Source organism: Lepidochelys kempii, chromosome 7 (genome assembly GCF_965140285.1).
Source record: "Lepidochelys kempii isolate rLepKem1 chromosome 7, rLepKem1.hap1, whole genome shotgun sequence".
Taxonomy (NCBI): Eukaryota; Metazoa; Chordata; order Testudines; family Cheloniidae; genus Lepidochelys; species Lepidochelys kempii.
Window position 1 is genome coordinate 30755375 of NC_136386.1, and position 16625 is coordinate 30771999.

At 61.1% G+C, this 16625-nt stretch overlaps 1 protein-coding gene across 1 annotated transcript; it reads right to left on the minus strand.

Moving 5' to 3' along the window:
* Window positions 1–606: 606 nt before the first annotated feature.
* Window positions 607–15738, minus strand: RPS6KA4 (ribosomal protein S6 kinase A4). The gene is made up of 17 exons (XM_073351717.2): window positions 15555–15738; window positions 13206–13277; window positions 12709–12927; window positions 11608–11723; window positions 10691–10798; window positions 10208–10288; window positions 9645–9748; window positions 9259–9409; window positions 8481–8642; window positions 7714–7839; window positions 7406–7539; window positions 6888–6981; window positions 6486–6656; window positions 6018–6209; window positions 4366–4525; window positions 2965–3128; window positions 607–2629 (listed from the first exon to the last, which is right to left on the minus strand). Exons 1-17 carry the CDS (start codon window positions 15601–15603, stop codon window positions 2423–2425), a joined length of 2310 nt encoding a protein of 769 aa, XP_073207818.1. The 5' UTR covers window positions 15604–15738; the 3' UTR covers window positions 607–2422.
* Between the last annotated feature and the right edge of the window lie 887 nt (window positions 15739–16625).

Consider the following 16625-nt stretch of genomic DNA (forward strand, 5'->3'; position numbering starts at 1 on the left):
TCCTGCTGTGTCACAATAGCCTACTATCCAGAATCAGTCACTGTCCTAAAGGACAGCTGCAGCTAGCCCTGCTAAGGCTGCCTGCAGTAACTACACTAGGGAACAGTTGATTCTGCCATGCCAGATGAGAGGCAGTAGCCAGTAAGCTGACCTGTGGATAGTGGGCTGGCACGCTCCTCCTTTCCCCCAGCATAGGCCTTCTTCAAAGGCTTGAGGAGAGTAGCACACCTATGCCTGGGTGCAAGGAGCAGCGCTGGCCCGGCGAATCACGCCCAACTCCAGAGCTCCGCGCCAACCTTCCCCCCTTCCCGGAGAGGCCTTCAGCTGCATTTGTACTGACCTCTCTCACCCCATTGGCCACTGTCGGAACCAATGAGAAGCGACCCCGCCCCACGGACGTACTAATAGGCGGTGACGCCCGCAGAAACGCCGCGGCTGGCGGGCACGTGGCTACGTTCGCAGCCGGGCGGGGTGGCTTCCCGCCGTCCAGCAGCGGGTCCGGGAGCGGGCCGCTCCGGCGCCTGCAGGGGCTTGAGGTGGGCGCTGTTTCCCGTCACGCCCAGCGGCAGCCCAAGGCGTAGAGCTCCCGCACCCGCACAGACTCGGTGGCGTCAGAGGAGTTTTATTCTCAAATACAAAATACAGGTGGTTCGCTCAGACGGATAAGAGACGGCCCCCTGGGCGGGGCTACAGGAGCTGCCCCCCCCCATCTCACGTCATGCTCTCCCGCCCCTCCCGTCTCCGTGCAGCTGCTCGCATCCCGAAATCCCTCAGCCCCGACTCTTAGCTGATCCCAACCGAGGGGGGGTGGGTGCTCAGAGAGCCCCACGTCCTACCCAACCCCCACGGGGGGTGGGGGTGTCGGAAAGACGGGGGGGGCAGCTGCGGGAACAGACACTAGCCAGCCCTTCCCGCACACCTAAAAAGGGGGTGGAGGGAGAGAGGAACACAAAGGATGGCAGCACCCAGGAAGTGGGATGAACCCAAGCCCCCTCTTCCCCATTCTTGCCTCTGACTCCCCACCCCCCATGGGCCTGTCCTCCTTTCCCCCACCCCCCACAATCTTTGGAGGAGCCGATTGCACAAACACCCCTTAAAGTGACTGATTCAGTCCCCCACCTCACCCCCAAGTCTAAACGAGCCCCTCTCCCTAAGCTTTTTATGGCCGTGCTTCCCCTTCACCCAGCTTGCTCTGAAGGGATGGTCTAGGGTTTAATTTGCTTGGGTGGTGGCTTTCTTTAGCCTCACTCCCAGCTGGGGAAGGGGCGGGGGCTGTAGAATCATAGAATATCAGGGTTGGAAGGGACCTCAGGAGGTCATCTAGTCCAACCCCCCCTACTCTGAGACCACCCCACACACCCACCCCCAACATTCTTAGTTTAAAAATAGATAGAAATTTCTGTCTCAATAAAAAAACTCTTCCCTTCTCCCTCTCCCCCCACCCCAATCTTATCCAGGAGGTGCAATTCTAGCTCCCACATTGCAGGGACTAAACATAGGGTACTGTTCACCTCCCTCCCATGTGCGCCATTGCTCAATGGGGGTCCTGCCCCATTGCCCCACAGCAGGAGTATCAGATTAACAATGGCCCTGGGAGATGGGGGAAGACATTGGTGGAGACATCACCTGGGTCTGGCCCCCTGTTCGGGGCTCTCCCCCACCATGCAGCCCTGAGAGGAGATGGTGCCCTATGCCACCTGCCCGCCCCCCCAAAGAAAGGATTAAAAGAAATAAAATATAGATCCAGCACCCCCCACCCTCTCTTTAAGGTGACCCTACCCGTCTGACCCTCACTTCTCATTCCAGCCCCAGAGCCTGGCTGAAGGGACCTGCCCTCAGATCTTAAGGGGTGGCGGAGGCAGTACTCACAGGATCTCCCTCCCCTGTAGGGAACAGCTGCCCCTTCTTCTGCAACAGTGGGTACAGACTTCCACGGGGTGGGGTGGGGCAACCCTGAACTGTCAGTGGCAGAAATGGACCCTAGTCTGACCTGGAAGCCAAGGAGAGTATGTCTCTTAGAACTGCTCCACAGACATGTGCATCCACCCCAGAGACACCTCCTTGCCCTATGGCCCCCACACCTGCCCCACAGAACACCACCCATAATCACCCCAGGGCTGCCCCACTTTCCTGTCAACCCAAAAACCATTCCCACTTTAGCTCCTAGGGGACTTCACATTTCTGTCACACTGAGACAACCCCCTATGACCCCCAGACATACACAGGGCAACCTCCAGGTTTAAATCAAAATGAAAAAAACAAAAATAAGATGAACGAAAAAACGTGTCCACATGGGGGGGGGCAAAATGCCCCCAAAAGAGGCTCATCCCCCCCTAAAAAAACCCAAATGAGATACCCGCCCACATTCTCCCCCACAAGCAACAGAGACAATAAATAGCCCCCCATCCCTGCCCCACAGGCGCTACGAGGGGGGGTTGTGGCGGCGGCCAGGTGGTTTGGGACGCGGGGGCCGGGCGGGGAGTGCTGAGGAGGAGCCAGAGGAGGACGACGAGGAGCTGCGCCGGGCCTCGGCCCCTGTGCTCGACATCTTGAGCTTGCGGCGCTTGGCTAGAGGGGCGTTCTCCACACTCTTCAGGAAGAAGCCCTCGCGCTTGCCCTTGTTGAAGGCCTGGGGGGCAAGATATTGGGGGTGGGGGACAGGATGAGACCCAAGATTCACCCGCCAAACTTCTCCCTGACCTGGTCTGTTCCCCCCCCCCCCGCCACCACCCCCACCCCATATGGCCTATTTCCCATCCCCACCCAACCTATTCAGACCCTCACCTCTTCCTGCCTGACACTATCCTCCCTCAAAGCCTCAACCCATCCCCACGCCCCTGCCTAAGAGCCAGTCCCAACATGAGGGAGACTCAGCCAGTCCCCCGGCCCCCAACCAAGGCCGCCTCCTCCTCCACCACCACCCTTGCTCTCTCATGGCCATGCGCCAGACCCCCCCCCCCTCACCATGAAGGCAGCGTTGACCCCTGAGCGCACGGCGGGCCCTGAGGACTCCAGGATGTCAGGGGTCATGAGCGGGGTGGAGGAGAGGGCACTGCCGTCCTGCAGCCACTCGCTGTAGCGCAATGTCGACATCTTCAGCCGCTTGGAAGGGTCCACAGTCAGCAGCCCTGGAGCAGGGGAAGGAGAACACACCCATGGCTTAGTGATGTGGGGGTTGGCATGAGCAGGATGGCACTTCACCAGCCCTTCCCCTGGGGGGAGCAATACCCCAGCCCCATATACTGTGACAGTGATGGCCATATCTGTGACCAACTGCGATTGCCAGCAGTCCCAAGTTATGGCACAGCTCTTTCTAAGCAAGCACATTTATTCTAAAGGTGAAAGCATATGACAGTTCCTACCCCCTGCTAAAGGCTTCACAGAGAGCCTGTCTAACCGGGGCCTCAGCAGGCTAAAGTCCTTCCAACCACAGGCGCCGACTCCGTGGGTGCTCCGGGGCTGGAACACCTATGGGGAAAAATTGGTGGGTGCTCTGCACCCACTGGCAGCTCCCCGCCCCGCCCCAGCTCACCTCCACCTCCGCTCCAGCTCCTCCTCTGAGCGCACTGCCATGTCCTGCTTCTCCTCCTGGCTCCCAGCGCTTGCACCTCAAAACAGCTGTTTTGCGGTGGCGAGGGAAGGAGGGAGGGAGGGGGGAGAAAGGGGAATGTGGCACACTCAAGGGAGGAGGCGGGGATTTGGGAGGGGTCCAATAGGGGCATGGAGGGGGCGGGGTTGGGGCAGGGACTTTGGGAAAGGGGTTGGAATGGGGGCAGGGCAGGGGTGGAGTCAGGGCGGGGTCAGGGGGCGCGAGCACCCACCAGCACTGAGAAAAGTTGGCACCTGTGCTTCCAACCCTTCCCAGGAAGGATTGGGCCCCCCCTCGGACAGAAAGGTCTGCCCATTTGCTGGATCATAAAGCAGCTCCGAGTCCATTTAAACTCGGGCTGTTTATCCAAATGTCTCCTCTTGGTCTGTTGGTCTCTGGAGAATCCCATCTGAACCAATCTTTGCAGCCTCTCCAGGGGGAGGGACCTTTCTAGGGTGAGTGAATTTGCCTAATGACCCCTGCCCCGCCCCCCCTATTCTTTGATCCTGGAGGGCTGTGGTTCCCCCTCCCCCATGGAGTTACATAATCCCTGGCCCACAATGATACAGAAACTTAATACAAAGCTATTACATGAAATTCCCAGATTCACACATGCCACCTCCCCCACCTCTTGGGAGAGGGGTTTCCCAAGCCCAACAGCACCACTTCCATCTGAGGTGGGGTGAGGGGTACACCAGACCCACAGATTCCCACTCCCCCAGCGCTTGGAACAGAGTCCTATATATTGACCCTTTATTTCATGCCACACTCCTCACCTCTGACCAGCTCTTTGGCCTCCTCGGAGACCCCCCTCCAGGCCTCACCCTCCAGTGAGAACTGCCCCTCCTTGATCTTGTGCATGATCTCAGCCGCATGGGTTAACGCGCCGCCCTCCTGGCTGCTCTGGAAAGGCACCTGTCCGGACAGCATGGTGTACTGGGGGGTGGGGCGAGAGACAGTGGAGTAGGGGTGTTACCAGACAGTCTGGGTGAAGCTGACTCAGGGCAAATATCAGCAAGCTTCCCCAAGGGGAGTGATCCCCCAGCCCCCCTGGGAAGGGGGTGATCCCGCAGCCCCAGACACCGCCAACCCACAAGCATGGCACAGGGCTAAGCATTTGCTTTTTCCATTCTAATGGCTCAGAGAGGAACCGAGATTGTGGAAGTGGCTGAGACACAGGGACTCCCCAGTAGAGACTTCTGCTTTCAGGCATTTCCCTTCCCCTTGCCCTGGAGTAGCCCCACCAGCAACACGCCCTCACTAACACCCCTCAAGGCCCAACAGCTCTTCAGGATACAGTACTGTTACTCCAGAGTCAGGGTGGGTGTCGGGCTTGGCACTAACGGCCCAGTGCGCGGTGCACCAGCTCTTGGAGTCACGTGACTGCAGCAGAGCGGCAGCTTCTGTTCTAAAAAAATCAGTTTCTAGGCATCCTGGTTTGGGGGAAAACCTGGAAAACCCTCACAGGACCCCCCTCCCCCCACAAGCAAAGGAATTCCTCAGAGAAGCCCAGGGGGGCCTGATGCCGTTCCCAGGAGTGGTGGGAGAAGAGGGGGGCCTCCATGTGTGGACAGGATTATAATTGTGGGCGGAGCCAAAGTCAAGCCTTGGGAGCCTATTCTTTGACCCTAGTGGGAGGGGAGGATTAACCCTTTATTTCCTCCTCTCACCTATCTATGGCCCCACAAAGTCACGGGATCTCCTGGTCAACCTCTTCCTGGCCCTAGTTAAAATGGCCATCCATAAAACCAGAGTGAGAAGGTTGGCCGATGGAGTCTCCTGTGACTGTGGGGCCTATTTCCAATCCTCGGTCTGTTCACGTATCCAGGCAGAGTTCCTCTGGACGGCGTCCATTGACTCCCTTGACACCTTCGAGGAGCAGTGGACGCTGTCCGGGATTCTCTGCTCAGTGTTCCCGTCCGGTTCCCTTTGTTTGACCCTTTGACCGCACTCCTATCCCTGTTATTTCATTACTTGTCCCCCGGATTTATTTGGTATCCAGGTCCTGTGTATCCCCCTCTTAGGTTGGGTGGGGATCCTTTAGCAGTGGACAGGCTTCGCCCGCCCACTTCCTGGATCCCAAAAGGATCTCCCACCCTGACCCTGGAATCAAACGCCTTTATCCTTCCTCTCCTCTGGAGGGCAGGAAGTCAGACTTGCTCAGGTAGCAGGACATGGAACAAAGCTGTCAACACTTCCCTTCCTCCCCACAGGACTCCATGGGCAGGCAGGGCGGGAGGAGTGCCACCATGTGGTTATATTGTTCAGTCCTGCTGAAATCATTCACCTCTGGGGTGGAGCGCACAGTGCTTATACAGCGGCAGCGGGGAGACTGGGACCCTTCCAGAGCCCTGGGATCGTAATGCTCCCTCCCTGTAGGGATCTGGGGTGCTTTTGTACTCAATGCTGGCCTCCCCACTATGCATACCAGGATGACACCGAGGCTCCAGAGGTCGCAGGACTCATCATAGCCCTCATCAGTGAAGAGTTCGGGAGCGGCATATTGCAGCGTGAAGCAAGGCGTCTGCATGGGCTGTGAGCCCGAGGGGCGCAGGCGGGCAAAGCCGAAGTCAATCACCTTCACTGGGGCACCCTCTGACTCATCAGCATACAGGATGTTCTGGGGAACAGCAGGAGGATGGGGCCTTGAGCTCCTGGGGCAGAGCACCCACCCCCAGGACCTGCACCCCAAAACCCCAGGATCCCGATCGCCCAGACCCCACACCCCTATTCCCAAATCTCCCAAGCGCCACACCACAAAACCCAAGGCCCTGCACCCTGATTCCATGGTCCTCCAGGCCCTACACCCCAATCCCCCAAGGCCCTGATCCCCCAACATTTTACCCTAGTCATGCACCCAACCTCCTGAGGCCCTGCCTTCCCATTCCCCCCATACCTCAGGTTTGAGGTCCCGGTGCACCACGCCGACGTCATGCATGAAGCTGACAGCTGACACCAGGCTGCGCATGATCTGACTGGCCTCTGACTCGCTGAAATGCTGCTTCTTCTTGATGCGGTCAAGGAGCTCACCCCCCCGCAGCAGCTCCATCACCAGGTACGTATGATACTGCCCGGGGAGAAGGTGGTGTCACTGAGCAGAGGGGGATCCCGCGACACAGAGACACTGCCACCACTAAGATGCAGCTGCCTCTCGGGTGGGGTACAGGGGCTAGTTTCACAAGGATCCCTCGCCCAGCACTGAGATGCAGCCACCTCTGTGGTGGGGCATGGGGGCTGTAGATGCCCAGGGAAGAAGGGGAGTGCTAGTCCCAGGGAGTGCTGACGGGGAAGGGGGTACCTTGTCATGATGAACCTCGTGTAGTTTGACGATGTTCGGGTGAGACTCACACAGCTGCAAAGCCATCACCTCCCTCTGGGTGTTCACCTCCATCCTGGGGGCAGCAGGGAGAGAGACGTTAGCTGAGGCTCCGGAGAACTGCACTGCGGGATGGGGGAATGGAAGGACCCGGAGGAGGTAGTTGTGGTGAAAGGGGACAGCAAGGGGGTGAGAGGAGTGTTCGGGGAAGGGAGATGATGGGGGGGTGGGGAAGGCAGCAGGGGATTGTGAGGGGGGTGTCTGGTGGCTAAAGGGGGGAATCTGGAGGTGTTGGGAGGGTCCCATAAAGGGTGATGGAGGACAATGGAGAGCCTGAGGGGTCAGCGATGGTGGGGGCAAAGTCCGGAGCGAGGGGTGAGTCTGAGGAGGCACCTCGAGAGTTGTTATAGGAGCAGGAGTGGGGGTGTTCCCGTGGGAGTGGGGGGGTTGGTTGCCATAGCAGCTGGAGCATGGGGGGGTTGCCAGGGGAGCACCCCCACCTCTTGCTGATGATCTTGACGGCGAACTCGGTGCCACCCTGGCGCTGCTGGCATTGGCGACACACCGAGAAGCTCCCCTCGCCCAGGGCTGCCTCCTTCAGGTCCAGGTCATAGAGCTGGAAGAACGGAGAGTCCTGGGGAAGGAAGCGGGGAGCATCAGCGGTGCCCACTGCTGGGGAGGGATCCCCCCTTCTCCCCACAGGGACCCTGATGAGGAATCCTGCTCCCGCTAAGGCCCCTCCCTCACCAATTACCCAGCAGCCCCTGCCACTCCCATCAAGCCCCAGTCGCTCAGGGGGCTCCCCTACCTTCATCATGGCACTGCGTGCCACGGCAGCACTGCCCGGGCGCTCCCCACTCAGCGCCAGGTCCAGCACATCCGTGGTGATGGCATTGTGGTTGAACAGGATGGAAGGAGCGATGAAGGAGTAGCCCTGAAAGAAGGTGGGAGGGAGAGATAAGACTGAGGCGGTGGCAGGGAGCCTGCAGACATCTCCATGGCTACAGCACCCAATGGAGACCCCCCACCCCAGCCCCTCGTGGGTCTGGCGGGTGCAGGAGATTCCACACACACACACACCAGAGAGCACCCCCACTCTTGTCAGCGAGAGCAGGGGATTCAGGAACCAGTGCCCTCTGCCAGGGCACAGAGCTCAGCGGCCACACACGCGAAGCTGGCAGGGGAAGGGGATAGCAGGGCAGGGGTCTCACCTGGAAGACCTGGTCTAGGTTGGGGGGTGGTGATGGGTGAGCATACGAGAGGGCGGGTGTTGGGGGAACCTCAGTGAGGGACTCACCTGGAAGACGTGGTCCAAGTTTGGGACGGGGGGTGCTGATGGGTGAGCAAGTGAGAGGGCGGGTGTTGGGGAAACGTCAGCGGGGAAACGTCAGTTGGGGAAACGTCAGCTCATCTGGAAGACGTGGTCCAGGTTGGGGTGGGGGCCTCCCATGGACAAGTACACCCGAAGCGGGGGGGTTGGGGGAACCTGGGAAGAGTCAGTCCAGGATGGGGGGGTTCCAGCAGGCGAGCGCACAGGAAGCTGGGGGACCCCAGCAGGGGGCGTGTGTCTCTCACCTGGAAGACGCGGTCCAGGTTGGGTGGGGTCCCGGCGGGCGAGTACACGGGCTCCAGGCGGGTGAACTCCTCGGCAAAGTTGCGCACGTCCAGCTCGCTGCGGACGATGGGTTTGAACGGAGCCTTCACCCGCCGCGCGGCCAATTCCACCCAGTCCAGGCCCTAGGGGAACATGAGGGTCAGCATGAGGGGGAGGTGAGTGGGGAAAGGGGTCTAATGTGGGGGAGGGTCCAGCACAGGGCCAGAGCCTAGCTGAGAGGGGGGGCGCACTGGGTCTCACTCCCCCAAGACCACCTCTAGGATGTGGGGCGCTAGCCATGTCCACGGGGAGCTGTGTGTGTGGCTGGTAGGGAGGAACATCGCTGGTGGGGGGGCTGCATGTTGTGGGTGGGGAGACCTGCCAGGGGGGACTGGAGGGCACCACAGCTGGGGGTGCACACGAGGCTCTTTCCCAGGTGTGCGAGGGCTGTGCGGGGATCCCTGGCCGACCTAAGCGATGGGGGGGGGACGTGGCCAGGGGGCCCTGGTGACAGGGGCAGTAGGTAAGGGGGCTCTATGTAGGGCCTCTCCTGGGACAAGGGGGTAAAGGTGAGGGGGTCCCTGCCCGGGGTGTAGGAGCTGTGGGGAGGAGGCAAGGATCCCTACCTGAGGGGGCTGCACTTGGGGGACCCTGCTAGGAAAGGGGGTTGTGCCCAGGTGGTGGGGAGCCCTCCTGAGGGTCTCGAGCCACGTGAGAGTGGGCTGCGGTCAGGGTGAAGGTGTCCCTCTCTCCCCTCACCTTGAAGAAGGGGTGCTCCTTGATGTCCTGGGCCCCACTGGGCCCCGAGCCCAGGCGTTTCTTGGGGTCCTTGCACAGCAGCTTCTGCAGCAGGTCGCGTGCCACGGGGCCAATGACAGTTGGGAATGGGGGCTGGCACTTGAGGATGCGTCTGTGGCACAGACAGCTCCGTTACCCAGCAGCCCCTGCCAAGCCCCCCTCCCCACCTCCCATTACCCAGCAGCCCCTGCCAAGCCCCCTCTACGCCCCCATTTCCCAGCCGCCCCTGCCAATCCCCCTTACCCACGCCCCATCACCCAGCAGCCTCTCCAAACCCCCCTCCACTTTATCCCCCTGACTCCTGACAATCCCCCTCCCTGCACCCCATTACCCAGCAGCCTCCTCACCTGGACACCTCGGCCTGCGTGTTCTTCTCCCCCTCCAATGTAAAGGGCGAGGCCCCCGTCAGCAGCTCAAACATCAGGATCCCCAGGCTCCACCAGTCAACAGACTGTGGGGGAGAGGGGTGGTGATGAGCCAGGAACCCCCCAAGACTGACCCCACCTCCCACTGCTAGGGAGGGGGCAGTGAATCTGGAATGACACCCTCCTTCCAGTAGACAGCCCCCCCCAACCCTCCCGACACTGCTGCTGGGGTGGGAGTGACAGGCTGATACACCCTGCCAGCCAGCCCCCCATTTGCCTGCCAAACCCAGCTCCCCCCGCCCGCTCAATTCACCCCCCTCCTGCTCCCTCATGGCTCTTTGCCACTCCCTCCGACCTTACAGTACCCCCCCCCAGCCATGCCTTTCCTCCCATTCCCCTCATCTTGCCATGCCCCTCACTTCTCCCACCCCCTTCTCCCACATCACTATGCTCCCTATGGAACCCCTGGCTCCCTCGTCATACTCCTCTCCCCCACCATGCCCTCCCATTCATTACGCCCTTCCCCCAACCCTCCCCCAACTCACCTTGCCATGCCCTGACTTGCTGCGGATGATCTCGGGGGCCATGTACTCGATGGTGCCGCAGAAGGAGAAGGTGCGATCTTTCTGTGGGAGAGGGGTGAGAAGAATGTGGGGGCTCAGTGCCAAGGTCCCCGCTATGGAGCCCCCACAAGGAAGAGAGGCTGCACCTCCTCCCAGGCCCCAAACACCAGTGACTGGTGGAGGGGGCAGAGCAAAGAGACACCCCCTTGGGAAGCAAAGAGACTCTCTGTTCCCTGCTTTTCATCAGAAAGATGGGAGAGGGGCACAGAGTGAAGGCAGGGAGATCCCTGTGGGGAGGGGCAAATTTCTGGAGGCAGAATGTGGGGGCTCTCTAGGGGAAGGATATTGGGGGATTCCCAGGGGGCAGGGTGAGGGGATGGGGGAGGAGTCCCCGGGGCAGGATATTGAGGTCCCCAGGGGTGGCTATGGGGGGGAATCATCGGGGGCAGGGTGTGGATGTCTGACCTCCTCGGTGAGGAACTCCTTGCTGAGGCCAAAGTCAGTGAGCACCACGTGCCCTTCGCTGTCCAGCAGGATGTTCTCCAGCTTCACATCCCGGTAGATGATGCCCAGCTGCAAATGAGCACAGGCTCAGAACAGGCATTCCCCAAAGCCTGCATCCCCCACATCCACCCGCAACATGGCTCCTCAGTGCCCCTCCAACCTGGAGTGCCATCCTCCAAGAACGCCTACAGGACAGCACACCCATAGTCCCCATGGCATGGCCCAAGAGCCCCCCAGGAACCCCTATAGGACAGTACCCCCATAGCCCCCACGGCACCGAGAGGCCCCAGGAACCCCTACAGGAGAGCACCCCCATAGACCCTGTGGCATGGACGGAGAGCCTCCCAGGAACCCCTGCAGGACAGCAACCCCGTAGAACCTATGTCATGGCTCGAGAGCCCCCCAGAGACCCCTAACAGTACAGAACCCCCATGGCACCAAGAGGCCCCCAGGAACCCCTACAGAACAGCACCCCCACAGCCCTTGCGGCATGGCCCAAGAGCCCCCCAGGAACCCTTACAGGACAGCACCCCCATAGCCCCTGTGGCACGGCCCGACAATCCCCCAGGAACTCCGACAGGACAGGACCGCCATAGCCCCTGCAGCACGGCCCGAGAGCCCCCCAGGAACCCCTACAGCACAGCACCCACATAGCACCTCCAGCATGGTCCAAGAGCCCCCTAGGAACTCCCTACAGGACAGCACCCCCCATATTCCCTGTGGCACGGCCCCTCAGAGCCCCTCCATAGCAGAACAGTCTACCTGGTCTCTGGAGTATCCTCTCCAGATATTTCCCATCCTCCCAGAACATGCACCCCCTGGAAAGTGGATGCCCGTTCTGCTCCCTCCTGCCCCATCCCCTAGGCATATCCCCCCACCTTGTGCAGATGCTCCAATGCCAGCACGATCTCCCCGGCATAGATCCGCACCTCCTCCTCCGTGAAATGGTCACGCTGGTACAGATGGGTGAAGAGCTCCCCCCCACTCACGTAGTCTGCAGGGCCGGGGGGTGGGGGAGGACAGGGAGTGAGAACCCAGCACCCACAGCCAGGTCCCCTCCCCCTCTCAGTTTGGTCTGGATTCCCTCACACCCCATGGCACGGGAGGGTGCCATATGCCTCCCCTATCGCTCCACCCTCACTGCCTCTCCCCCAGGAAAACTTGGGGAGGTGGTGGGGTTAAAAGGGAAATTTTCCCCAAAAGCCTGTGTCTGTCAGAAATTTTTGATTTTTTATCAAAAAAACAAATGATCCACCATACATCTCCCATGATGCACCATAGTCCTGGCCCTCTCCCCCCAGCACTGGTAGTGTCATGAGCCCCTGGCTGTGGTGCATCCTGGGAGATGCACACCAAGTTCCTTGGTTGAACCACATCTCCCACAATGCACCACAGCCTCCCCCTGCTGCGTGGCTTGAGCGCCTCATGGGAGCTGTAGGTCAGCTGCCTCATACACCCCATTCTCCTCTATAGGCTAAGCTCCCTGGACAGACTACATCTCCCATAATGCATCATAGTTTCCCCCCATTTGGAGGCACTAAGCGGTGTGTCAGAAGCCCATGGCCTGGTGCACCATGGGAGATGTAGTCCAACCAGGCTGCACTGTACATAAAGGATAGGAGTGCGAGGTATCTGAACTACAACTCCCATCAGACATGGCAGCAGTACTTCTCTATCATAATAGTTCCGTTTTTTAATTCCTGCTGAAAAACTTGAAAATTTTCCCCTGGAAAAGTTAGGCAAAAACCATTTCCCCCTCTGTTTTCATCGAATATTGCTGTGGAAAACAACACTGGTCTTTCTCCAGCTCCACCTACTGCCCCACCCCAGAGTCTCCCTGCTCCCCCACCTGCTGGGTCCCATTATCCTACCCTCCCCATTCCTTTGGATCCACCTCTGCACCCTGGCATCTGCCACACCCCATCCCCTGGGTCCCAGCGTCCCACCCTCCCCTGCCCCCTCCCAGGGGTCCCCCATACCCAGGATGAGGTGCAGCTTGGAGCCAGTCTGGAAGGCATAGTGGAGAGTCACTAGGAAGGGCGATGCCCGCACATGCTCCAGCACGGCCCGCTCAGTGCGTGTGTGCTCCGTGGTCTTGGCCTTCTGCACAATGGCAGCCTTGCGCAGCACTTTCATTGCATACAGCTTCCCCATGTCGTGGCCTGTCATCTTGCGCACCAGGAACACTTTTCCGTAGGCTGGGGGATACAAAGGGGCATCAGAGGATCTTCCTGTAGGCTGGGAGCCCAGAGGGGGACATCAGGAGGATCCCAGGAGACTGGGGAGACGATGGGACCCAGGAAGTGGGGATGGGAGCAGCAGGCTCAGGGAAGCAGGGGACCTTCCTACAGGCTGGGGGGAGAGGGGATTGATGGGGAGGGCGCCATCCCATTGGGAGGAGGAATGGGGTCACAGCCCCCCAGTGCATCTCCAGTGCCCCTCTCCATGGCACAGCCCCCCAGTGTCCCCCACTCACCTCCAGTTCCCAGCACCTTGAGCAGTTCAAAGTTCTCCATGCCAACCTTCTCTTCATGGCCAGTCAGGTTTGCTGCCACAGAGACAAGATTATGCGGATGGGGGGTCAAAGCCAGCCTGGGGCCCCGTGCCACCCTTCCCCACCGGCTCACCACAAACCTTGCCCTTTACCTCCTCCCACACTATCCCAGCCCACAGGTCCACACACCTCACTCCCTCATCCCATGCCGCAGGCCCATACTCCCTGCCTTGTCTTCTCACCTCATCCCAAACCCCCACCTATGCCCACACCCAGCTCAGGCCCATCCCCCTCTAAATGTCCCTGCCTTACCCCCGCATCCTGCTGCACCTCAGCCCCCACCCCCTGCCTCAGCCTCTCCCCCAGGGATGGGTGGGGTCAGGGTGCAGTGAGGAGGAGCCCCCGTTTCCTGCTGGTGACTCACAGCAGGTTTTGGTGCCAAGGGGCTGGGCCAGCAACTCCCATCCCCACAGACACCCTGGGACCAAGCCAGGGTGGGGTTAATTGGGAGGGATCACCCCTCCATTTCCAGGTGGAGACACTGACTCATCCCCCCACATCCCTGTGGTGCTGCCTAGTGGGAATCCTAGATGCCACTTTCCTCTGCCCCAAAGAGGGTTCCCAGGATCGAGGGGGCATCTAGGTCTGGTGGCAAATGTGTACGGCAGGGGTATGAAGTGCCCAGAGAGACATCACCTTCCGCCCATAGGGATGGCAAGGTGAGAGGCACTCCACAACCTTCTATGAAGGGCGGCACAGAGTTCAGGGTGCAGTGGGGAAACAGGAAGCTTGCAGCTGGGAGGAGCTTGGGGTGAGATCACCTGCTTAACAACACCCCGCCAACTCTGGCCATATCTCCCTACGTCCCCCCACCATACCTGTCCCGCTCCCCCAGGTTCCCCACAGGGCTGCGGGTGTACTACTCTGCCCCTCCAAGTTCCTGGCAGCTAGAAGGAGGCTTCTGCTCCTTCCCCTCAACCCCTCACATGTCCTGGGAGGTCCCAATCCACCCATGCGACCCTACTCAGCTGGCACCGAGTGGCAGGTACCAGGATGGCCACCTGGCACCACCACTCTCGCTCTCTCCTCCATTGCAAAGGCTCCAGGACTCCGGATGGGAGGCTGCCCGAGCCCAGAATGGTGAGTGCCCCCTGTCCATCCCCCACCCACTCAGGACAGGGGCTTCCCATGGGTTTAAACAGGCATCACCCCGGGGCTGCCATGCAAGAGACCCTAGTGCCCAGGCAGGCAGTGTGAGCTTTCTTGCAGCAGGACCCAGCTCGGGGCAGGTTAGGCATGAGTCTGGAACCAGTGGTGGATGAGAGCCCAGTGCCCAGCTTTGGGTGGGTGAGGCAGCCTGCCCTTGATGCAGCCCCTACCCCATTGCCTGTGTCACACACACCCCGGCTAGCATCCATCCCCCACACAGGCCCTATCCCTCTGTCCATGTCACACACACACCCAGGTAGCACCCGGCCTTATTGCCCATGTCCCTGGCCACCCCCACTCCCCCAGCAGGCTGTGTCTCATACGCCTCCAGCTCGTGAGCCCTCCAAGCTGCCAGTCCCTGGGGAAGGGGGGTGCAATGACTAATCCCCACCCCCGCTCCCCTGTTGCTGCTGCCCACCCACGGGACTGAGCCTGCACTGATGGGGGGTGTGATAGGTCTGTAGGGAGAAGAGGGGCAGGGCCACCTCCCCATGGCTCTGCACTTCTTCTCCCCGAATAGCCACCCTACCCCCAACAACTGCCACCAGGGGCCCTGCACCCCCAAAGGTCCCAGGGGACATGCACAGTTCAAATCAATGGCCCCCTGCGACCCTGAACTGCACTCCCCACCCCCTCCTTCTCCCTGCACCCCAGCACTGCACTCTCCTCCCTGCACCCCGCCACCCCCTCTTTCTCCCTATACTCTAGCACTGAACCTGACTCTCTGCACGTCTGGACTGCACCCCCCCTTCTCCCTGCACCCCGGCACCGCACCCGCCACATTGCACCCGCCACCCCCTCCTTCTCCCTGCACCCCGGCACTGCACCCGCCACCCCCTCCTTCTCCCGGCACTGCACCCGCCACCTCCTCCTTCTCCCTGCACCCGCCACATTGCACCCGCCACCCCCGCCTTCTCCCTGCACCCCGGCACTGCACCCGATTCCCTGCACCCCGGAACTGCAGCACACCCCCCCCCCATCCTCCGCTACTCCCGGGACCTGCCCTCCTTCCCCCGAGACCAGGAACGGCCCCTAACCTGCGCACCAAGCCCTCCAGGCACCCCGACACGATGCCCCCCTCCCGGCCCCTGCGCCCCGCCGGGCCCGCTCCCCGCCCAGTACCGTCCGTGAGCGGCAGCTCCACCGTCTCCTCCTCTGCCCCGTCCCCCATAGCCGCGCCGGGCCGGGATCTGCTCGGCTCGGCTCGGTTACATGGCCCGGGCCCGGCGCTTCCTGGTGCCGCCGCCGCCTCCGGGCCTGACTCAGGCGGCAGGAATGTGACAGCGAGCGGGGAGCTGAGCGCAGGGACCGCCCCGGGGAGGGACCGACAGACCCCCCGCGCCTCCGGGGGCCCACGGTCCCGCACCCTCGCCAGGGGAAGGAACAGACGGACCCCCCCGCACGCCACAGGACGCCCACCCCAGGATCCACACCCCCCGGGACCCCCAGATCCCCATAAGGAACCCCCCTGATCCTGCCCCAGGGAGGGACCGACAGACCCCCTTCACCCCTCATAGTGATCCCGCATCCCCTCCCCGGGGAGGGACCAATAGACGACCCCCCCTCAGGTCCCTCACCCCAGACAAATCACCCCACAGGTGACCCAGTGATAACCACCCCCCCATCCTGTCACCCAGACCCTGGGGAGGGACCCGACACACGGGTCCACAGGGGATCCCCTGCACCGCCATAGGGAACTCCCAGATCCTGTACTCCTGTGGACCCCCCTGCATCCCATAGGGAACCCCTACGGATCCTGCCCCGCCCCAGGGAAGGACTGACAGGCCCCTCTTTGCCGCTCAACTCTGGGGAGGGACAGACCGACCCCACACTTGCTGTGGGCCTCCCAACCCCCATAGGGAACCCCTTGGTTCCCATACCCCCTGCCCCAAGAAGGTAGAGAGAGACCTCCCCATACACTCCCCTGAGGACATGCTCCCTGCACCCCCCCCCAGGAAATCCCTTAGGATCCCACACTCCCTGTCCTGGGGAGGGACCAACTGACCCCCCACACTCCCTATAGGGAACCCCCCCAGGATCCTGCACCCCCAGCCCTGGGGAGGGACCGACAGATCCCCCCGCACCCTCCATAGGGAACCCCCCATGATCCCAAACCCCTTGACCAAGGGCAGAACCAACAGACCCCCCCAAGGTCCACACACACCTTCCTGAGGACCCTCCTGCACCCCCCTC

Excerpts from the sequence above, each read along its gene's own strand:
- RPS6KA4 (XM_073351717.2), bottom strand. The coding sequence starts at position 15,603 with ATGGGGGACGGGGCAGAGGAGGAGACGGTGGAGCTGCCGCTCACGGAC. Across the intron at positions 10,289-10,690 it reads AGGAGTTCCTCACCGAGGAG|AAAGATCGCACCTTCTCCTT; the intron begins GTCAGACATCCA and ends CCTCTCCCACAG. Across the intron at positions 6,210-6,485 it reads ACCGGGACCTCAAACCTGAG|AACATCCTGTATGCTGATGA; the intron begins GTATGGGGGGAA and ends GCTGTTCCCCAG.